Genomic DNA, 22,170 nt, shown 5'->3' with positions numbered 1-22,170 from the left:
AGAGCCCATACCATTTTGGTTGCCCTTCTCTGGACTGTCTCCAGAACTGAACATAGCACTCCAGATGAGGCCTCAGCAAGGATCTGTACAAAGACTTTGACTTCCTTTTTATTACTGGCTTTTCCTCTCTGTGCAGCCCAGCCTTCTTCTGGCTTTAGCTAACATCTTGGCACGTTATATTGCCTGTGACATCCCAACACATTTCTCATTGTCTGCTTTCATGGCTTGCACTGCTGAGAAATGTTCATACAAACACAAGCTACTTTGGAGTTTGAGTATGCAAGAATTCTAGCTGGGCCTAGCAATCCTCATTTATGTCAAGCAGGATCAGTAAATAAGCAGAAAACAATATATACAGCATATGAAGGGGAGAAAAGTGTGTAGTCTAGCATCCCACAACAATTATCCAGTGAGAAATGGGACAGTGGTATGTCTTTCTGTGACGTATGTGTCCAAGTGACTGCATACTGTGCAATATTGAAAATAACCTCCAACCTGGAAAACAGAATACAAAAAAATAAATTCCACTCAAAGTACAGTCTGTTAAGAAAGAGAACTTACATGGTGCCAGTTTGTACAGAGTGTAAAACAATACGTTCTGTGGTAAAGTATGATTGTTGGTCAGATGCAGAGCTGAAGCTAGTATGTCCTGTAAGCCCCGACGCACATCTGTGAAGATTTCAAAACACTGTGCCTTTTGAATGCAGTGGGACTTTGTCCAGAGGAGTGGCTTCAAAAAAAATTGTATTTGCAACTTGAAAAAAATCTCTAAACAAAAAAGGGACATAATTTTTGTACTTATCTGACAGATAATTATACTTTTAAGATGCCATAGAACATATTGTTCTGGTATAGAATGCATTTTTGTTTCTGCAAACTGTCCCATGAGAACAAAACAAAGTGCACAGAATATGTGATGGGAAACAAGCCAAGCCTCAAAAATGATTACCTAGGATGCATGGTAATAGAAAATATATCAGACCAGCTCTTGTAGGTCAGAGCAGTAATGGGTCAAGCAGATAAAGGGTGACAAAATCAGTTATAGTCAGAGGTGAGGGAAAGTAAAGAATGAGGCAGGACACCTCCTGCCAAGCAATCCCAGGGACATGCAAAAGCAACAAATCTGATTTGCCCTTGTATCACTGTGTGCCGTGTTTTATCACTAGGTTTGAAGTACAAGTTTCTAGATGCTGACAAGATTCCTACGGCCTCGATGACAGGAGGGTTGGTGCAAGAATTCCAGCACACCGTCCTGCCCACTGTAACTCCACTAGCAACGTTAATCTGTACCTTCATCTCTATAATGGTAACGCTGAACAAACCAGTACCTTTAGTGTGTGTATTTGTGTGTCATTCCCCTCACTGACAAATGGTTTTCCTTCATCACAATAGTACTGTTATCTTTGTAGCAGGGAGAGGAATACCTAAGCCATCCAAGCAGAAAGTCTCAGCCACTGGAATCAATACTGTTCTAGAGGGACTCTCCCCTCCCCCAACCAATTTCCCCTGTAGGCAGCTGCTGAAAGACAGCTACACCTTAAGAGATCTTACTCCTGATCTTAGGAACAGAAACTGTTATCCACAAGACAATATAAATGTGATCAAACACCGTTTCGATCACTTTGCACATGAGAGAATTCTGTTGTGGTAGGCCTGGTCCATAGTAAGAACTGGGCCCTAACCCCTTAAGTCCTATTAAGGGCATGTGCAAGTCCTGCTGATTACTAGTTTTAATTGATATGTGGTGCCAGAGGAAGTCTCCATCTGCATTCTGCAGTATTGCAGGCTTATGGCAGGGAGCCAGGCACTTGCTTGACTGCATAACTAATATTGCTACCTGTAATGTTGAAGAATTGTCTGCTGTGTCATTTCCCACTCATTGTCGCTGTTACCATGTTATATCTATTATTAGAAGACAACCTGATGCTTGTCTTTATGAAATGTCAAAATAATGAATAGTAGATTGTCACATATTCCTTCAGAAACCCAACATTTTCTTTCTTTGCAAAATATAAGTGTAGGAGTGGTTGGGCTGGATGCACGTCGCTGCTTGCAGGAACAGAAATTTGCTCTCATGTTAGATGACACAAAACACAGGGAGAGAAATTTTAGGTTCCTGTTCATACCCAGATCAGTCCAGACTCCTGAAGATTATGTCTCCCTTCCAGCAGATGGAGACAGAGAGTTGCACTGGCATATAACCTGGAATGCCACCTGCAGTCTCCCAGTATTTCTCTGTCTCCAACAGATGGTAGAGGTGCAATTCCTGCAGTCTGGGGGGGATAGAGAACTTTCAGATTTTGTGGCTTTATCCTTCCAGGAGGTTGCTAGACCTTGGTGGGGCTATCCTTCCTGGTGTTGAGGAGTATGAGCAGGGGGTCGGGGACCCTGGTTGGGCTTGTTCTGTCACTGCCCGGGGGGGGGGGGGGGGGGGTGTATAGCTGGTGGGACCAGTTCTTCTCCCCACCCCCCCCAGGAGAACAGATTGAAGTTCAGCAGCAACTGTTCTGTCAGGGAAATATTTCTTTGCCTTTTTTCTTCTGGCTCATTAAAGTTAAAAAAAAAACAAAACATTGAGCAGAAGAGCAGTGAGGTTTTAGCGGCACTGGGCCTTCATAGGGCTGCGAGGGGTTTTTTTGTGCGGTTGTTTACTTGGCCGCGTGGCACAGCGGAGCCATTTTTTGCTGCACGGTCGGGCCTAGTGGTGGTCGCTGCGCCTCGTGGTTGGCATGGCGTGTGGCAGTGCATGCCGCTCTTGTGGCAACGTGTGCGTGCAATTATTGAGTGCCGGTCTGTGCTCCTGCTGCCTTTCCAGAGGAGAGGGCAGGTCGAGACTGCCTAAGGCTGTGTTGGAGCAGCAGCCTAGAGCAAAGTCAGATGCCCCCCTCCCCGCCGGGCGCGGGAAAGGTGGCCATGTTGTCCAGGGCTGAAAGCCTGTTTGAGACTGTTTCAGGGGTGTGATGATCTCCCCCCTCTTCTGTCGCCGGTGGGCCAGAGTGTTATCCACCTGATTCCGATGGGGATCCCTTTGGGGTCGGGTTGGAGGATCCTGCTCCTTTTTCCTCAGAGTTCGTCCTCCTGTTAGGCACATTTGGCACAAAAGACGGCTGGCAAGCAGGGTGTTCTGCGACCGGCTAAGAGACCTAGTTCTGGGGGTCGGTTCCACAAAAGGTGCCTAGGGTCCATGGGATGAGAACAGTGGTGGGCAGTCCAGATATTGACTCTGAGTCGGAAGGGGCTCTATGGGTTCCTGACCTTCCGAACCCTCTTGGGCTCGGCAACGATCTAGCTGTACCTGATAATAACCCAGATGCTCCGGATCCAGATGGAGGGTTGGATCAGGTGCCGGTGGCTGAAGAGGGATGACCCTAAGGTGGTACGGTTATTCTGGAAAGATGAGTTGTGGCCCTTAATTCCTCATGTTCTGGAGGAGCTTGAGATCAAAGTCTCTCAAGAGGAATCTGATCAAGAGGATGTGGACCTGGTCATGGATGGCCTGAGGGGTCCAGTGAAAGCCTTCCCTTTTCACAAAGTCTGTGAAGAAACTAGTCATCGAGGAGCAAAACGGGCCTCAAAGTAGGTCGGGCGATGTCAAAGTTGTATCCATTGCCGGAGGATACACTTGAGTTGTTGGTGATTCCTAAGATGGATGCATCGGTGTCTGCGGTCACTAAGAAGACCTCTAAACCTGTGGCTGGTTCAGCGGCACTGAAGGATATGCAGGATAGAAAGTTGGAGGTATTTGAGGTGTCAGCGCTTGGCATTCGGTTTGCTGTGTGCAGTAGCTTCATGCAGAAGGCCAGCTTGCACTGGGTTCAGCAATTACAGACTAAGAGGCCACTATCTCTGTTTGAGGCTAAGCAAGTGGACTGCCTGGAGGCAGTAGCAGCTTATGTAGCAGATGCTCTATATGACCTCATTAGAACATCCTCCAGCGTTATCGGACAGACGGTTCCTTTTGTTTGAGGAACTGGTCAGCAGATGTTTGGTCTAAGTTTCATTTGGGAGCATTACCTTTCAAGGGGAAGCTTCTGTTTGGGGAAGACTTAGAGGAGCTTGTGAAACATCTCAGGGAGACTAAAGGGCATAAGCTGCCAGAGGAAATGAGGGTTCCTTTTCTGGGTGGCCCCAGTTTCAGTTGAACAGGCCGTTTCAACCAAGTAGGCCTTCAGTGGGAGCTCAGAGGCTAGGTGCTGGAAGACAGCAGTCCTAGAATCACTCCTTTCAAGGCAGCAGAAAGTCAGGCAGAGACGGTCAGGACTCTGGTGGAGCTAAGTCCTCCCAGTGAAGCGAGGCTGGTCCACTCCTCTCTTCCTCTGATTGAAGGGCATCTGGTTCTATTTTACGAGGAGTGGACAAAGGTCACATTGGATCAGTGAGTTCTCAGTGTGATAAGATGGTTATGCGTTAGGTCTCTCATCCGCTGCAGAACTTATGGTTTCCCCATGCTCTCCGTTTGACAAGAGAAATGTGGTTCAGGAAACCGTGAACCGGTTGCAAGCTCTGGGAGCCGTAGTTCCAGTTTCATTGGGGGAACTAGGGACTGGAAGGTATTCCATATATATCATGGTTCTGAAAAAGGAGGGGACCTTCCGTCTAATTTTGGATCTAAAGAAAGTGAATGTGGCTCTCAAGGTTTCTCGTTTTCGAATGGAAACTCTGCGTTCGGTGATTGCAGCAGTGCGCAAGGGAAAGTTCCTGGCTTCCTTGGACTTGTCTGAAGCATACTTGCACATTCCAATCTGCCCAGATCACCAGCTGTTTCTCCACTTCATGTTCCTCGGGGAAACATTTTTAGTTTTGCGCCCTTCTGTTCCAGTTGGCAACAGCGCCTTGAACGTTCACCATAGGTGATGGTGGTTGTGGTGGCGGTGCTCAGGAAGAGAGGCATATTGGTTCATCCATATCTGGATGACTGGCTCGTTCGGGCAAAGTTGGAGGTCCTTGGTACTCAGGCAGTGGCTCAGGTCCTCCAGCAATTGAGGACCCTGCGATGGGTGGTGAACCTGCCGAAGAGTCATCTCTCCCCGTTGGAGGTTCTGGATTTCTTGGGCATGCGCTTAGAAACCAGAGTAGGAAAGATTTTCCTCACAGAATAGTGTATTCTCAAACTGCAGAAGTAGGTATGTAGGCAGCTGGATCTGCAGTTCCCAGGGTCTGGGATTACCTTCAGGTGTTGGGCTCAATGGCCTCGACTTTGGAATTGGTCCCTTGAGCATTTGCAAATATGAGACCTCTGCAACGGTCTCTTCTTTCCTGATGGGACCCTTTGAGCAGTTCAATCTGCATCTGTGACTTGAGGAAACTGCCAGGTCCAGTCTCTCATAGTAGCTTGATCAAGAACAGTTGAGACACGGAGTAGACTTGGAGGTTCCGAATTGGGTGGTAGTTAAAACTGATGCCAGTCTTTCTGGCTGGAGGGCGGTATGCCAGAATCAGTCGGCCTAGGGGCAATGATCCGAAGAAGAGAAGTCCTGGTCTATCAATTATTTGGAGATGAGAGCAGCGAGGTGCGCCTTGGTGGCGTTTCTGCCTCTGAGTGGCCACTCTGTGTACATCACATCAGACAATGCGACCATGGGGGAACAACGAGTCAAGCAGTGGCCCTGCAAGCGAAGGAGTTGTTTCTTTGGGCAGAGCGGCATCGAGCTCTGATATGTCACCACTGGGGGACTCCTCGCCTGAACTTGATAGCAACACGGAAGAACGTCAAGGCACCCCAGTTCTTCAGTTGCAGAAGAAAGCACAGAGCAGAGGGCGTAGATACTCTAGTTCTGTCCTGGCCCCAAGGGATTTTTCTTTATATGTTTCCCCTGTAGCCCCTGGTGGGGAAACTGATATGGCGAATAGAAAATCATCCCAGGGAAGTGATTCTGGTGGTGCCAGAGTGACAAAGCGCCGGTGGTTCGTGGATCTAGTCAACCTGGCGGAGGATGGTCCACTCAGGCTCACACATTTGCCGATGCTGCTTCGGCAAGGTCCAGTATTTTTAGACAGGTCAGATCGCTTCTGTCTAGCAGCTTAGCTTTTGAGAGGAGGTGTTTGAGAATAAAAGGATATCCGGAGGATGTCATTACCACTTTGTTGCAGGCTAGAAAGACTTCCATTTTGTTGTCATATGTAAGGGTCTGGAAAGTCTGTGAGTCCTGGTGCACAGGTTGAGGAATAGTCACAATGCAGGCCTCTGTAACTAACATCTTGGCCTTTTTGCAGAAAAGTTTGGTTAAAGGCTTGGCTTTTTAAATCTCAAGGTTCAGGTTGCGGCCTTGGACTGTTTATAGGGCAAGATGCATGGAGTTTCCTTGGCTGCACACCCTGATGTGGTTCGCTTCCTTCGAGGGCAAAGCATCTGCATCGTTCTGTGTGGAAAATGTGTCCCTCATGGAACCTTAATCTTGTCCTGCGAGGATTGTGTGTAGCTCCTTTTGAGCCTTTGAAAAGGGCAACAGTAAAGGATCTCACTTTGAAGTCTGTTTCTGGTAGCCATTTGTTGCGCCCGAAGGATCTTTGAACTATAAGCATTATTGTGTAGGGACCCTTTTCTGAAGATTTCAGATTCCGGGATATCTTTGAGGATAGTGCCTTCTTTTCTTCCGAAGGTGGAGTCCGCTTTCCATTTGAATCAGACTGTGGAGCTTCCAGCCTTTCTGGATTTGGATGCGACAACTCTGCATGCTAGAGAGTTACGTTGGTTGGATGTGAAGAGGGCTTTGTTGCATTACCTCAGTCACCAATATTTTCAGAGGACAGAAAGCATCAAAATCCACGATAGCAAGATGGTTGAAAGAGGCAGTAAGATCGTCTTGTATCTGTAAAGGCCATCCAGTTCCAGAGGGATTGAGGGCACATTCGGTTAGATCTCAGGTGGCTTCATGGGCCAAGTGTCAACTGGTGTCGCTACAAGAAATTTGTCAGGCGGCTACCTGGAAGTCGTTGCACAATTTTGCTGGACAATATCGGTTGGATGTCCAAGCCCCAGAGATCATGGGTTTTGGTGAGTGTTTTTCGAACGGGACTCACCCAATCCCACCCTGGTTAGAGAAGCTTGGGTACATCCCAGGAGTCTGGACTGATCCGGGTTTGAACAAGAAAGGACAATTGGTTCTTACCTGCTAATTTTCGTTTCTGGAATACCACGGATCAGTCCAGAGTCCCACTCAGGTATGGGGGAAGAGTCAGTTTGTACTTCTGTCATGCTGCTGTATATAGTCTGTAGAACTGGTGAAGATTTCAAGATTGTTCTCCTGGTTTGGAATTATGAAACGAAAAGTTGTATTTCAAAGTGGGGTTTTACCTTTTTCCCCCTGCTCGTCTGTGGGTCATTGTTAGCATTTCGTTATGTGGAGAATCTTGGCCTGGGTACAGGTCAACACTGGGGGACTTCGGGTGGCACTCCAGGTTGTGCCAGTGAAACTTTCTCTGTCTCCATCTGCTGGAAGGGAGGCATAATCCCCAGGAGTCTGGAGTGATCCGTGGTATTCCAGGAATGAAAATTAGCAGGTAAGAATCAATTTTCCTTTGCCTACAGAGGTAGAACAGCATTTTGTCAGCAGAGATGGACTATTTAAAAAAAATTACCTACTCTCAATGCTTGTAATTTTAACCGTAGTGCCAGAAGACATTTCCGAGGACAAGTTTAAATCAGGGAGGGGAGTAATGCATGTTGATGACATTTTCAAACCTTCCCAAGGAAAAAACGTATAGTGCAAAAAGCAGGTGCAAATTTCCATGGATACTTTTTCCCGAGGCATTATCAAAGCAAAACTACCTGCATGGTTTTTCTTTCATTATTTGTGCAAACCCCACATGTAAAAGGTACCCTCAGTGATAGCACCTAATATGTGCAGTTTGATTGTACGTGAACAATGCAGGAATGTTTGAAATAATTATTCTTCCTTTCTATGCTAGAATTCAAGCCTTGTGCTGATGAGTCTGTTTAGGTGCAGAAGTTTCCAAACGTGTCCTGAGGACTCCCACAGTCAGTTGGGTTTTCAGGACATCCACAATGTATATGCAGGAGATAAATTTACATACACTGGAGACACAGTATGTGCAACTTTATCCCCTACATATGTATTGTGGGTGTCCCAAAAATCCGACTCGTCGAGGGGTTCCGGGGACAGGTTTGGGAAGTCATGGGTTTGGGTATAGAATCGACCATGATGAGCCGGTTTAAGTACTTTCTCCACGAGAGACACTAGGAAGTGATTCTGTTGCCCGCAGAGGACATGCCTCCTCTTTCGGTATTGTCATACAGTACAATTCTGCAGCTTGTGCACGCACTGGTTCTAGCTTTTACCACCGGATTACTCACAGCTATGTCTCTGCCTTGTTTGTAGCCCTCTGTTTTCTGTCTTTGGTTTAAACCACATGGGCCCCGTGGCTTCCTGCAGTGCCTGACACTGTGTGCGCTAAGCTCCTTCATGTTTGGCTGGCACGTGCATGAAAAGGCAATCCTTCTGGCCATTCTTCCATTCAGGTAAAGAGCCACCAGCACCTCTTAGGATTTATGTATTTTGATTTGATTACAAAGTGTGTTGATGTTATCCAAAAAGATTGTCTTATTTTTATTGTATTTGAATGTATAAGCACCTTTCATCCAAACAGGGTTCAAGCATGCTTTACAATGTAATACTTGAGAAACAGGCTTGTAGCCACCTCTGAGGTGGATGGCCTTGCAAACACATTTCTTGCATGAAAGCATCTGAAGAAAAGGAAGAAGAAGCAGTCTTGTTATACAGTTAGAGGTCGATTATTCAAAGGCTTTGTGTGGGTAACTTTCCTAGTTAACCCAGATGGCAAAACAGAGATTTGAATATCCTCCCACCGATCACAGACTGGGAAACTTTGTCCTGGTAACTCATTGCCTGCACAAAATTAAGCCAGATTAAAAGAGACTGCACTGGAGGGAGGGAGGTGGGGTTCTGGGAGCATAAGAACATAAGAAATTGCCATGCTGGGGCCATCAAGCCCAGCATCCTGTTTCCAACAGAAGCCAAACCAGGCCACAAGAACCTGGCAATTACCCAAACACCAAGAAGATCCCATGCTACTGATGCAATTAATAGCAGTGGCTATTCCCTAAGTCAACTTGATTAATAGCCGTTAATGGACTTCTCCAAGAACTTATCGAAACCTTTTTTAAATCCAGCTACACTAACTACACTAATCACATCCTCTGGCAACAAATTCCAGAGCTTTATTTGTGCGTTGAGTGAAAAAGAATTTTCTCCGATTAGTCTTAAATGTGCTACTTGCTAACTTCATGGAGTGCCCCCTAGTCCTTCTATTATTCGAAAATGTAAATAACCGATTGACATCTTCTCATTCAACACCTCTCATGATTTTAAAAACCTCTATCATATCCCCCCTCAGCCGTTTCTTCTCCAAGCTGAACAACCCTAACCTCTTCAGCATTTCCTCATAGGGGAGCTGTTCCATCCCCTTTATCATTTTGGTTGCCCTTCTCTGTACCTTCCCCATTGCAACTATATCTTTTTTGAGATGCGGCGACCAGAATTGTACGCAGTATTCAAGGTGCGGTCTCACCTTGGAGCGATACACAGGCATTATGATATTTTCCGTTTTATTAACCATGGATACATTTTAGCTGGTGAGTACTGATATTCAGCCCTACCCAGCTGAAGGTAGCTGGAGAAGCCTGGTTAGAAAAATACCTGTCCTAAGGTTACGTGGGTATATTCAGCGGCAGGCTTATCCGGATAAGTGCCACTGAAAATCCAGATGAAGGTACTTGGGTAACTTTCTTGCTCACTGTCCTGCTTAGGTAATAATAGACTCACAGATATACAGTGGCTTGCTCCAGATCCCACAGAATCGATGACGTAGTTGGGCTCTTTTTATAATTAATATAATTTTCTGACACACATAACAAGATATTCATCGATTAATACAAGACCCTTGGACATTGATCCCTGGTGGTCCAGCACATCCTCTTTCAGTCTCTGATCTACTTGTCTTACTGTGTCTGTGCCTTTGAGCTAGTCAAGCCCTCTCAAGCATTCTCATTCCATTTTTTTACCGCGGTTTCCGGAAAGGTTGGACCCTTCTGGGCCCTGGAAGTGGCAATTGTCATCTCATCTTAAGATGCCAGGGGTAGGTGCTCGTTACAGCCCCAACCCTTGTGGCCCTGAGAAACAAGTGCCCGACCTGGTCTCCTGTCTCACTGAGCCATCATCTTATCCAGTGCCCCGCTGGCGCTCTTCAGAGGGCTGTGTGGTGTTTACCTGGTCTGGGAATTTACTGAAAGTGATACCAGACTATTGACTAATGGTTTCTGTGCGGAAGAGGCCCCTTCATAAGGGAGCATCATTTCCAGTCTGTTTCTTTTCCTTTCGCCTTGGATGCTGTGAGCAGAAGGTTTGATATCCATCACTGTGCTATGGTTTTAAGAGCAGGTATTTGCCTTTTGTTTGGATTTCCATAATATCCATCAAATAAGCTAACCTCCCCCCCCCACCCCCCCAAAAGGCACAGCACAGGTCAAATCATTGAGAAGGTCATGGGGGGGGGGCAGACGGTCCCCTTGGAGTCTGGCCCCTTCCGGTGACTGGAAATGCCACAGAAGAGGGAAAGGAAGGGTCAGAAATCCCAAAGTCATGGCAGACAGTGCATCCCTGATGATATTTCTTGGAAGCTGACGACCCTGCTACGCTCCCAGGAACCCAATAATCTGCCTCCCACATTTCCGCAGCATTTGCCCCCTGGAGAAGTGGGAAATGGGTGAATGGTGAGGGGGGGAGGTTTGGTGTGTAGCACACTCTCTTCAGCTTGGTGCAAGGATTTATTTATTTATTTATTTAACAACTTTTAATATACCGACGTTCGTATGGCACATCACGCCGGTTTACAAGTAACTCAATTAAAGGAGGAAATTACAATGAACAGGGGGCAGGGGATGGGAGCAGGCCAGAAAAAAGGAGGGGGGTAAGGGAGACAGGAGAAGAGAGAGAAAGATAGGTAGCGTGAAAGAGAGTAAGGAACAACTGTCAAAAATAAGAAATAGGAGGAACTTATTTACAGAAGGGACTATTTACAGCAGTTACAACTAGCAATAGATTAATTACATCGGATATCGGGCGCACTAAGCAAACTTTAAACACTAGCCCTCACTACACACAATTAAAAACTGCATTTATAATAACAGAATGCACATGAAAAAAGATATTCATAGTCTTCCAAGGTAAAAATATCACAGCAACATGTATATTATTTTCACATGCACTGCATTGGTGCCAACCAGAAAACCCTGCAAAAAAGACATTTGTACTTAGCCCTACTGCAAGGTACATTTGATGTGGGTTTGGCCTCAAATCCATGAGTAAACCGAAAAACAATGATAAAATAGTAAACCTATTATGATGGATTTTATTTTTATATTGTAATCTGCTTAGTACAATATATTTGCTATAAGCGGCCTAGAAATATTTTAAATAAATAAACCTCCCATACTAAAACAGCACTAAATGCCAGCACTCAAGCATTAACGCTCCTACCTTTTGAAAAGACAACACTACAAATATTACACCAGGTTCTAAAACACCAATACACCTCCTATTAGGAATAAGCCAGGCTGCTAGATCCCTACACAGAAACTACATGCCAACAGAATGTCACTTCGATCACACATGTAGATCCAGACGGATTGACACCAAATATAGAATAAAATATAAACAGAAATGTGCAGACACAAACTGAACTGGAAACTGCATGAAGCCAGACCTGTATGCAGTGCAACAATGGAAAAACAGAAGCACCATCATTCTTCATAAAACAATAATAAAATCAAGAAATATAACATTAATCAAAATAGCAAAACTATACTAATAGAATGAATATTTCAAAATGGTTGATGAACAGGACATCAACATTTATTTTTTTTAATGTTCTCAAAAAACAATAAAATATTTCAAAACAGACACAATCAAATAACATTCATCAGTTAAATCTAATAAGAATAAAAAAATTCCCCACTTTCCATGCCTGATATCTTTTGATTTCTAGTCACCCTAAATTTGTTGTGGATTGTGGACCAAGTAAACATGCACATGTCCTCTCATATACAGAGGCTTTCTCTCCATCCTCTCACATACACAGGCTCTCACCTATACCACGCTCACACATGCACACAGGCTCTCAGGCACACCACCATGTATGTATGTATTTATTTATATTAAAGTATTTATTGCCCGCACCCTCCAATGTTCGAGGTGGGTTATAAAAAAAAACCCCATACATTATTAAATAGATGGACATAAAATAATAAATTAATACACATGCATAAGGACTCTCTCTCTCACACCCACATACACACAGGTTTTCTCTCACACATGCATACAGGCTGTCATGTGCTCACACACCCATGCACACACAGGCTCTTGCTCTCTTGTACATACACACACATACACAGGGTCTCATTTTCCAGCACACACACATGCACACAGGCTCGTGCCATACACTCTCATTCTCACACACACACACGCTCAAACTCTCAGAGCATCCCTGTCTCTTCAAGCCTCATCGGGATGACCCAAAGAGAAGCCCTACCAGGCTTCTCTTTGGGTCACGACAGGATAGGTGATGCTGGTGCTGCCCAGGGTGATCACCCAGCACATTCTACCCAAAGGCTATCACTGCTCACTCTTCATTTTCTCTCACCAGACATTGTCACCTCTCTCCCTGACCAGTCTTTGTCTCGTAACTGTCACCCCTGCCCCAGACCAGTCTCTCTCATCACTTTCAATCCTCCCCCAGACCAGTATCTCTCTCTCTCTCATGAGCCACTGTCACTCCTAGAGCAGTCTGTCTCTCTCCAGTCACTTTCACCCCCTTCCCCTAAAGCACTCTCTCTCTCAGCACTCACTATGAACTCCCCCCCGACCAGTCTTTCATTTACTGTCTTACCCCACCCCACCAGTCTGTCCTGAAAGGGGATTGGTTGTTTCACTGACATGTGACAGTGAATGGACAAATCGGCAATAAGTGAAGGAGTGAATAAGTTAATATTAAGTGCTCGACACTTTAATATTGATTTATTCACTCCCTCTGACCTGCCCTAAGCTCCCTCCCCCTGTGCCAGCAGTCAGATTTGGAAAATGGACGCTGAATTTATCAGCGTCCATTTTCCTAACCCATGGATGTGCACCCGTTAGAAAAATGGACGCTGATAAATTCAGCATCTGTTTTCTTAACCAGCAGACAGCCACCGACAGTGGTCCTCTCTTGGGCGCACGCTGTCAAAGAGGCACTAGGGGCATGCAATCAAGGAGAGGGAGCTTAGGGCAGGTCAGACACGCTGTCAAGGAGGGAGAATATTTTTTTTCTTAACTCTCTTTTGTTCCTCTGACTTAATATCGCCATGGGCAGGCATTAATTTCTGAGTGCAAAAATATGCATATTGGACGCACATTGGGTTTTTTGGGGTTTTTTTGCATCAGGAGTGAATAACTAATAGCCTTATTCACATGCATTTGCATGTGATGAGCGCTATTAATTTCCTGGTGCGTTGGACACGGATTGTGGAGGCACTAATCCCCTTATTGCATAAGGTGATTTGGTTGCGCCTACACAATCCACGTTCAGCTGAGCGCACTGTATTGCATTGGCCCCCAATGTGTCGCTCTCACTGACTCTCTCACACACACACACACACTCTCTCACTCTCACACACACACACTCACTCACACACACATTCATTCTCACACACGCAAACAGATTGAGAGACCCCCAGACAGGAGCCCATTTTCACACAGACCCCCAGGCTGACACCCATTCATCTCTCTCACACACACACACACAGTTTGATAGACCTCCAGGCAGGTACATATTCTCTCACAGACCCCAGGCAGGTACATATTCTCACACACATACAGACCCCCAGGCAGGCACCTATTCCTTCACACACATAAGCGCCCCCAGGCAGGCACCTATTCCTTCGCACACATACGCGCCCCCAGGCAGGCACCTATTCCTTCGCACACATACGCGCCCCCAGGCAGGCACCTATTCCTTCGCACACACGCACACCCAGGCAAGCTTCCATTCATACACATACACACACTTAAGGAAGGCCCCCTCTTTCTTTTGCCGGGAGCCTCTCACTCTGCTGCCGCTGTCACTGCCCTGCAGAGCTGTTGGTGAGGAGCCGATCGCTGCTACTGGCACTGAAGCCTGTTCTGCTGCCTCCTCTGTGCAGGCCCCATGGTATTAAAGATTTGCGGGGCTGGCACTTCCTTCATTCTGATCTCATGCATCGCGAGAACAGCATAGACAAAGTGCTACTCCCATGAGTTTTTAATACTGCGGGGCACCTGAAGCTTTGGGGGTCTCACCTGTGCTTTGTACTGTGGTGAGATGAGCCTGCACATGCACACAGCTTAGAGGGAACCTTGGCAGGCAGTGTGAGGCATCACCACAATAGCGTTATGAGAGAGGCATTTGTTTGCCGCCTGAAGCGATCGCCTCACTCTGCCTCATTATTGAATCTCCCCTGGGTCTTAGATAAAACTGTATTCATTTAGAAGCTGTGACACCTTTTTTTATTTTGGCCCATCATAGGAAGTATCCAAAGATGACAATGTGCATGAACCTTCAATGCCACATCTGAAGAAGAAAAGGCTCTGTGTGGTCTCAAATTCATGTTCAGTATCATCTTTGGATAACGCCTGTGTTGATCCAATAAAAGCTTCACAGCCAGTAAAGAATCTGAGGCAGAGATGTTAGATGAAATGTTTTCTCTTTCAGCCTGCTTTCTGTGAGGAGTCGAAAAGAGGCTGGAATTTATCTGATTCTGACCACCACGGGGCACCTTTCCCTCTTCCCGCTGCTGTTCACAGCACCAGGTACAATCCTCCTTTTTGGTGCATCTTTTCCTTCTAAGGTTCTGCTTCTGCCTTTTTTCTCCCAGCAAGAAGCAGCTGAAGGCAGCAGTGCTTTCGAGCGTCCGGTGGCATGCGGCATTCCCGTGTGTCCAAAAACCTTTTACATTCACAGGGGCCACTTGATATAAACTTCTTCCATTTAAGAACTTTAGCCTGGGCTCTGCAAAATGTTGGAGGTGCTTGAAATATCATTCACAGATCTCAGGAGCACATTCCTGCAAGGCAAGGCCTAACACATCCTTGCGAGCCAGCCCAAAGTATCTCTCTGCAACATGAATGGATACTTCTGGGTCTTCGTACCTTTACTTGGTCAGGAAACTTGCTGAATTAAGGTGTCATCCCTAATGTTACATCTTTGTGTACTACCATAGGGCATTGCAGTTTTAGTTTTTAAACATTTTTTTTCCCTCAGATAAAACACCCAGGTTTTCCAAAACCTATTGGCCAGTTTTTTATCAATTTTCAACCAAACTTTGAATCTCAATTCATCCCCCTCCCCTCGGCGTGCAGATCCAGTTGTGGTTTTGACCATGCGGTGCCCTCTAGATGTTGTATCCTGGCAGGATCCTGCTTGCCAGTGCTATGCAGGTCACAGCCCCCGGGGACTGTAAATGTCACTGCTCTTCATTCTCTTCCTACAATGACAGCCGCGGGGGGAGGGAGGGAGTGGCAGGGGAGCAGTGGTGAGGGACCTGGGATTGGGGTGGAGGAAGAAAGAATGACTTTGGGACTGGAGGGACTGAAAGAGTACTGAAAGTGAGCCGAGGAGAGAGGCTGGAACTGGAGCCCGGAGGGTTTGGTTTTTATTTTTTTCTAAATTCAATTGCATTCGGGATGGCAGAAGTCTTGGAACAAACTGCTATAAGCCTATGCTGTGTGAGGTTCTTGGAAATTCCACCAAAGTCCCTTTTGACAAATGTCTGGGAGGACTTATTTAGCCCGATTATTCAGTAAAAATGTTTATACACTAATAGTTTGTCAGCAGCATTAAACTCTTGTCATGCAGAGCAGCCGTCACTTGTGCCCAGCAGCAGCTCCTCCTACCTAAATAAACCGCACGGTGTGTTCACTGGTACGCAGCAGTGTGTAACATCGTGTTAATGGCACAATTGCTTCTAGAATATTATAAATATTTTATACATGATACGTTCTACATTTTTATGTCCTTTTTTCTGCAGAATTCCCAATCAAGATCCTCCTCATGCTGCTTTTCACACTGTACAGTTTCTCCTCTCTAAGGACTTTGTTCAGGTAAGAGGAAAAAAAAAAAAAAGCTTGGATAAGAGAAGGAACTGGTCACCCCAGGGGATATAGCGCCCCCTGAAACTGCTGCTGCTACCCGTATTTTATCATTAAAGCCATGTCCACTGTGACTGGAAGTATTACTGATGAAAGGCCGTTCGGCGGCCTGTGTGAAATGAGATTGTCTGTTCCATCCTTAGTGTGGCCCCTGTCACATCTGAGGCTCATAATGCCAACTGTTGTGCTTTTTACAGAAAAGAGGGGCCTTTGCTTAACTGGCCAGAAACTCTCTACCTCGTCGGACTGGTACCTCTGGCGGTCTTTTGTGAAGTTGTGTACCCTCTGACGGCCTGGAAAGAGAGGCTTCCTTTCATCTCGCTGCTCCTGACCTCTGTGTACTGTGCCCTGGGCGTCAGCTACGCGTGGCTCCGGCTGTACGTCCTGGTGCTGACTAAACCAGCAGCCATCAAAGAGAGAAAAGATCAGTGACGGGGCTTTTATTTTTCATTCCTTAGGACCTTCATCAAGCAGCTGCTTCACAGGCAAGCAGATACGGTTGTCTCTCATCACGAACTTACACGGAGGTTTGAAAATTCCTCTATGGTTTACCCACCAGGGTAGCCCTGAACCTGCCATGTGTGGGTATCCCCTGTCCTCCACCCTTGTAGCCCTCTCCTTCTTGGGAAAAACTCTATGGCTATCCTCTCTCGCTGCTCTCCCCCCCCCCCCACGTCCTCCTTTTCTCTCTAGCACACTCATTCTCTTCCTGCTCTACAGCGCTGTCACCGCCTTCTCTTCTCCCTTTCCCTTTGCAGCCCTCTCGCATTCCTTTTTCACTCCCACACACCTCCTGTAGCCTTTACACTCTCCTCCCTTTTGGTCCCGCTGCCACCTCCTTCGGGGCCTCGACGGCGGGACAAAGTCGCCTTCTCCCAGCCCCATACAAATCTGTCGGCTGACAAAATGCGCGCACTCTCCAGGCAAGTTGGGGAGTTGATTTTTTTTTGAAACCCTGGATTTAAGATTCCTAATTCCATACTGGGACTCCTTATTTTTAGCCCAGGTTATCGCATTCCTTGGTATGTCTATTTTGATAATGAAGCCCCAGTAAATGTCTCTGTGCCATGCAGTGTTTATTTTTTTTTTTTTAAAGCGAACCTTTGGGGTTGCAGAGCTGTGCACATTTTCTGAGACTTCCCGGCCATACTGCTTTGCTGTCCTAATGAAACTTTTTTTTTCTTTCACATACTGCAGAAAATGGATTCTGTGGTTTTTCTTGCTCATGACATCGCCACATAATGGGCAGCAGATGCTTGTTACTTTGACTCAAAAGAACACAGGTGGAGCATCGCAATCTATTTTCACCTAACAGTAACTGACAGAATTTTTGCAAAGAGTTTTGTTTTTTTTTTCTTTTGTTTTTGCTTTTTTTCATAAAGTGATACCTCAAGATGAGGCGTGGGTCTGTGAATCGCCCCGGGGGAAGATCTGGGACTCTTTCCAGGCCTGGCTCCTGCTCCTAAGGGATGGCTGGTGATGCAGTCAGCCTGAGGAGGGGAGGGAGCACCAGATTTTCCACACCTTGGTTGTATGCAGGAAACACCAAGTGCCAGATTCCTGTGGAGCCACAGAGAGCATAGCCCTAGTTCAGGGCGTGTCAAACCTGTCTGTGGAGTCTCACAGTCAATCAGGTTTTCAGGATATCCCACAAAGAATATGCATGAGATAAATTTGTTTATACTGATTCTCCATGTTATGCAAATGTACCTCATTGCATATTCTTTGTGGGATATCCTGAATACCCGACTGACTGTGGGGTCCCCAGGACAGGTTTGGGAAGTCCTGCCCTAGCTGGAGGATCAGCACTGCAGTGGCTGGCCTAGTTGGAAGGGATTAAAAATCGTGGGTGGGAACCCCCTGCTATTTCTGAATGTGAAGGCTTGTAGTGCTGTGGTTCCAGTAGAGGCCACTCACATTTTGAGTAGGAAGCCTAAAGGAGCAGAATGAAACTGCTAGGTTAAAAGAAAACAAATGATGAAGATGATTAATGATGAACTCTAATTGCTTGGGTATGAATATTTGTATGTAAAAATGAGTTCTCAAATACAGAAAATTTGGCAATCATGTGCTGCCATCCTATTTTGAAAGAATAAAACTTTTATTTCTTTACTGAGTTGTGGGTTTTTTTGTTTTGTTTTTTTAAGATTTGTTTCCCACAGACCTCTAGTTTTTGAATTCCTGCTGGTAGTGTCTTCTTTTTTTTTTTCTTCTTCTTTAGTAGTTCATGTGAAGTCTTGGAACTTTTTTCTGTGGTTCCTCCGATTTAATATTGTGGTTCCTCCGATTTAATATTTTGGCAATATTAAGTTGGAGGATCCACAGAAAGCCGCAACATGAAAAAAAAAAAATCTTGCCAGCATCAGGTTAGGAAAATGGCCGCTCGTAAAATTGAGCGTCTGTTTTCCTAAGCAGCACACAGCCACTTCTCCTGGGCGCCCGATGGCAAGGAGGTGCTAGGGATGCACAATTTCCCTTAGCACATCCTTTTTAATGCAGTGGCTCATTTACCTATTGCATCAAGCACCCGGGAGAGGTGGATTGGCCTGTTTTTCCCGCATGGATATTGCATCAAACTGTTTGTGTTTTGATTCTGCACTTGATTTTGGTGAAAAGGATGAATTTGCATACCTGGGAATTCTCTGGATTTCACCTGGCGACTCTGGAATTGTAAGGGAATTGCCAGGTCTCCAGGAAAATACCCACAGTATTTGAATGTAATCAGCTTTGAAGTGCTGAAAAGTAGAATATAAATCAGATAAATGTAAAAAAATAAATAAAATCCTGAGGCTGCTGCAATGAAATGCTTGCATGGGCTCTGGAAGAGGTAGTCCTGTCACATGGGGCAGAGGGTGAGCAATCCTGCTGTCTGCAAGTCTGCCAGAAGAAGATGGAAGAGTCATCCCTGTGTCTGCCTGCACCTTCTAAGAAGAAGCAGGAGCGGCGTTGGCCGATGCAGCCTGAAGAGTGAGTCCTCATCCCGTGGGACCACAGGAGAAGGCTGCTCCTGGTGGGAGGGAGTGTATGTATCAGCATCCGATTTAGACCGGTGGTTCTCGGGGATACACGTAGCCAGTCACATTTCCAGGATATCCACAATGCATGTGTAGGAGACAGATTTGCGTGCAGTCTCCATGAGTGTGTCAAAATGTGTGGGAGGAAAAAAATGCAGCAGGTTGTGTATAGGAGGAGAGAATCTGTGCACAGCCAGGAACGCTGCATGGGTATTAGCACCCTAGGCAAACCCTTTGCCTTGCGTCTGTCTCCCTTCCCCACCGCTCGTGGCATGCTGAGTCTCTACTCCTCTCGGCTGTGAGTAGAATGGGCTCTGCTCTTTGCTGCCCCTTAATGGCTGGAACCTAGGCGACCGCCTAGTTTGCCTATTGGGATGCACTGGCCCTGTGCACACCCAGGGTTGCCAACTGCCTGGTTTTGAACCGGATCATATATATTTTTTTTTCTGTTCAAGTATAAGGTGGTCCAGTCAGAAGTACTGACAGGCCACTAAAAATCTGTCTCTTGTGCCCCGCCCTATCTCCTCTCCCTGTGCTGTGATTGGCAGGAATTGGGGGTGGGATCTCACCTGAGTGCACTCCTTAGCAGCTGCTCTGTGGCTCTTCCCCCTACCTCCTCTCTCTACTGTGACTGGAAGCTGTTGGGAGAGAGGATGAGATAATCAAATGAGCTGGTGTTATTTATGGATAACTTTACCAATAATTTTATCAAGAGGCAAAGAGGACCTCAGCACTGGTACAGTTTCTGAATATTCAATGCGATTTGAAGCCAGTCGGTACAATCATGGGTCCTGTAAAAACCTCTTTATTTTATTGAAAACTCACTTTTTTTTTTGTTTTTAAATTTTAAATTAAAACAAATTTAGTGCTGGATCAGCTACTTCCAGTCTTGTTAATACCAAGATTCCAGTGCCACATGGGGTAATTGTTTCAAAAATTGCTGTTCAAACAACATCCAAGCAACATTGTAGCTATTGGAATTTGGATAAGTTTGTAACGAGTCATCACAGTCTGTACATATTTCAAGAAAGCCCATGGACCAATGAAACTTTTATCGGCAACTTAAAGGCGTGAAATTACTTATGTTAGAGATCAGTTTCCTTCTTAAAGATTTGAACGGTGCTTCGCAAAGCTACCGCAACGCCGAGAGACATCTGAAACGCCGACGTTGGCAACGTTTCACTAGATTGCTGCATCAGAGCAACAGTCTCTTTTAAAGACAAGATATCTAAAAACAAAAATATCGTTGTTGGTAATCAATTTTATGAACACAAACAGTCTTAACAATATTTCGTTCACTTACTGTTTCTCTTGTTGTCACTTCTCTTGTGTTTCGGGCTTGAAGCAATGGCAGAAAAGCGCTCTCAATAAAAGCATCTCAGGAATGCCTCACAGGAGAGAGAGAGAGGCAAAAAAAGAAGGGATGGGAAAGAGAAATAAATCTTCAGGGACTGGAGAAAGGAGATGGAGGGGGGAGACAGACAGGAAGGTGCACAAGCTCAATGAGAAATCCAAAGGAGAGACATGGAAGGAGGGAGAGAGAGAAGAGGGCATGAGGGAAAGAGTCAGGGCACAGGAGATGTTGGAGGAAGAGAAATTAGGGGTATGGGCTAAGGATGAAAGACGGGAGGGCACAAAAGATGAGGGGAGAGAGAGGGGCACAAGGCTTGGAGGAGGCTGGAAGAGAGACACGAGAGTGCACAGGAGACAGGAGGGAGAGAGATGAGGGGAAAGAGACAGTCAAGGCACAGAGGGAAAAGAGACAAGAACAGGACACATTTATGCAAATGTATGCTAATGTTGGAAAGGGATGGGGCACCCCCCCCCCTCCCAGTTCTCAAGTGTCCAGTCATAGTCTGTGGGAAAAGTTGGTAACCCTATGCGCACTCCCCTCCTCTCCCCCATTACTAATTTACACCAATCACAGGACGAGTAGAAATCAAAAGTTCCCAAGTATGCCGAGTAGCAATAAAAAAAAAAAAATTTTCCCCAAGTTAGGCTCCCCCCTATGGGCCATATGCTAACGTATTCCCCAGAAGCAGGAATCTCCATTGCATTAAGCTAAAGAGAGTATTAGTGCAAAGCGAACAGTTTTAGTCTGTAGAATTTGTAAGCTTGAAATTCTTTTAATTGGTTGCAGAGCTAGTTTCGTGTTGCCCAGGTTCTCCAGTTAAAGCATCTTTTTTGATTTATATAGTGCCTTTCATCCCAACGGGATCTGGACTTGCTCTATAGTTTTGGGTTTTTTTACTTTCACAAACTTGCATCCATGATTTGTATACGGAGTATGATTCCCTGAAGAAAAATAGATCTTTTTAAAAAAAAGAAAAGCTTGGTTATGTATGTATATGAAAGATAGACAGTAGCCAGGGTTCAAGCCTTGATGATTGGCTGTGTGGTAATCAGTGTTGCCAACCTCGCTTATTTCTCACGAGTTTGGGCTTGGTTTTTTTAGCCATTCGCTTTTTTTTTTTTTTTTTTTTTTTTTTTAATTAACAGGTTGCTTAATGAGGGGTTTTTTTTTTCAAAATCATATTTTTTGAGGCTTGGTGGGTGGAACTTGTGCCCTGCTGTTCCTGCACACTGAGATCACATGAGAAGGATCACCATAGAATAACAATGGAGCCGGTGTTTATGGGGTCGAGATAGCGAGCTAGAGTTCTGGAGCTGCTGGGAAAAGTATTGAGAAATGACTACTTACCTAATAATTTCCTTTTCCCTAAGATGGATAGATGCATTCAGGACCAGTGGGTTATGCACCTCTACCAGCAGATGGAGACAGAGCAAACTGAAGTCACAGTATATATACCCCTGCAGTGACATCAGTCTGCCAGTATTCTCTTCAAAAGCCAACTGTGGACAGACTAGCAAAACCTAATTAAAAACATAACCATTTCTGTACTCAACCAACAGGAAACCCTGAACTCTAATTACTGTTAAAAAAAATTTCTAATGGA

General features: G+C 45.6%; 1 protein-coding gene and 1 long non-coding RNA gene across 5 annotated transcripts in view; one reads left to right on the top strand and one right to left on the bottom strand.

The window, feature by feature from the left end:
- The window catches only part of ALG8 (ALG8 alpha-1,3-glucosyltransferase), a 72,199-nt gene extending 53,884 nt beyond the window's left edge, over positions 1–18,315 (top strand). For all 4 annotated transcript variants that reach the window (XM_029602202.1, XM_029602200.1, XM_029602199.1 and 1 more), the window contains 5 exons: positions 1,167–1,306; positions 8,340–8,479; positions 14,764–14,861; positions 16,079–16,151; positions 16,397–18,315. In XM_029602202.1, the coding sequence (XP_029458062.1) occupies positions 1,167–1,306; positions 8,340–8,479; positions 14,764–14,861; positions 16,079–16,151; positions 16,397–16,631 (686 nt within the window). In that variant the 3' untranslated portion in view covers positions 16,632–18,315. The remainder of the gene's footprint in view (positions 1–1,166; positions 1,307–8,339; positions 8,480–14,763; positions 14,862–16,078; positions 16,152–16,396) is intronic.
- Positions 392–20,767, bottom strand: LOC115091896. The gene is made up of 3 exons (XR_003856836.1): positions 20,517–20,767; positions 19,783–19,851; positions 392–495 (listed from the first exon to the last, which is right to left on the bottom strand). It is a non-coding gene; the product is annotated as an uncharacterized LOC115091896 (long non-coding RNA).
- Between the last annotated feature and the right edge of the window lie 1,403 nt (positions 20,768–22,170).

This window comes from Rhinatrema bivittatum, chromosome 5 (assembly GCF_901001135.1).
Source record: "Rhinatrema bivittatum chromosome 5, aRhiBiv1.1, whole genome shotgun sequence".
In the NCBI taxonomy this organism is placed as follows: domain Eukaryota; kingdom Metazoa; phylum Chordata; class Amphibia; order Gymnophiona; family Rhinatrematidae; genus Rhinatrema; species Rhinatrema bivittatum.
The sequence above is the reverse complement of the archived record's forward strand: the minus strand, read 5'-3'. Positions and strand labels throughout refer to the sequence as shown.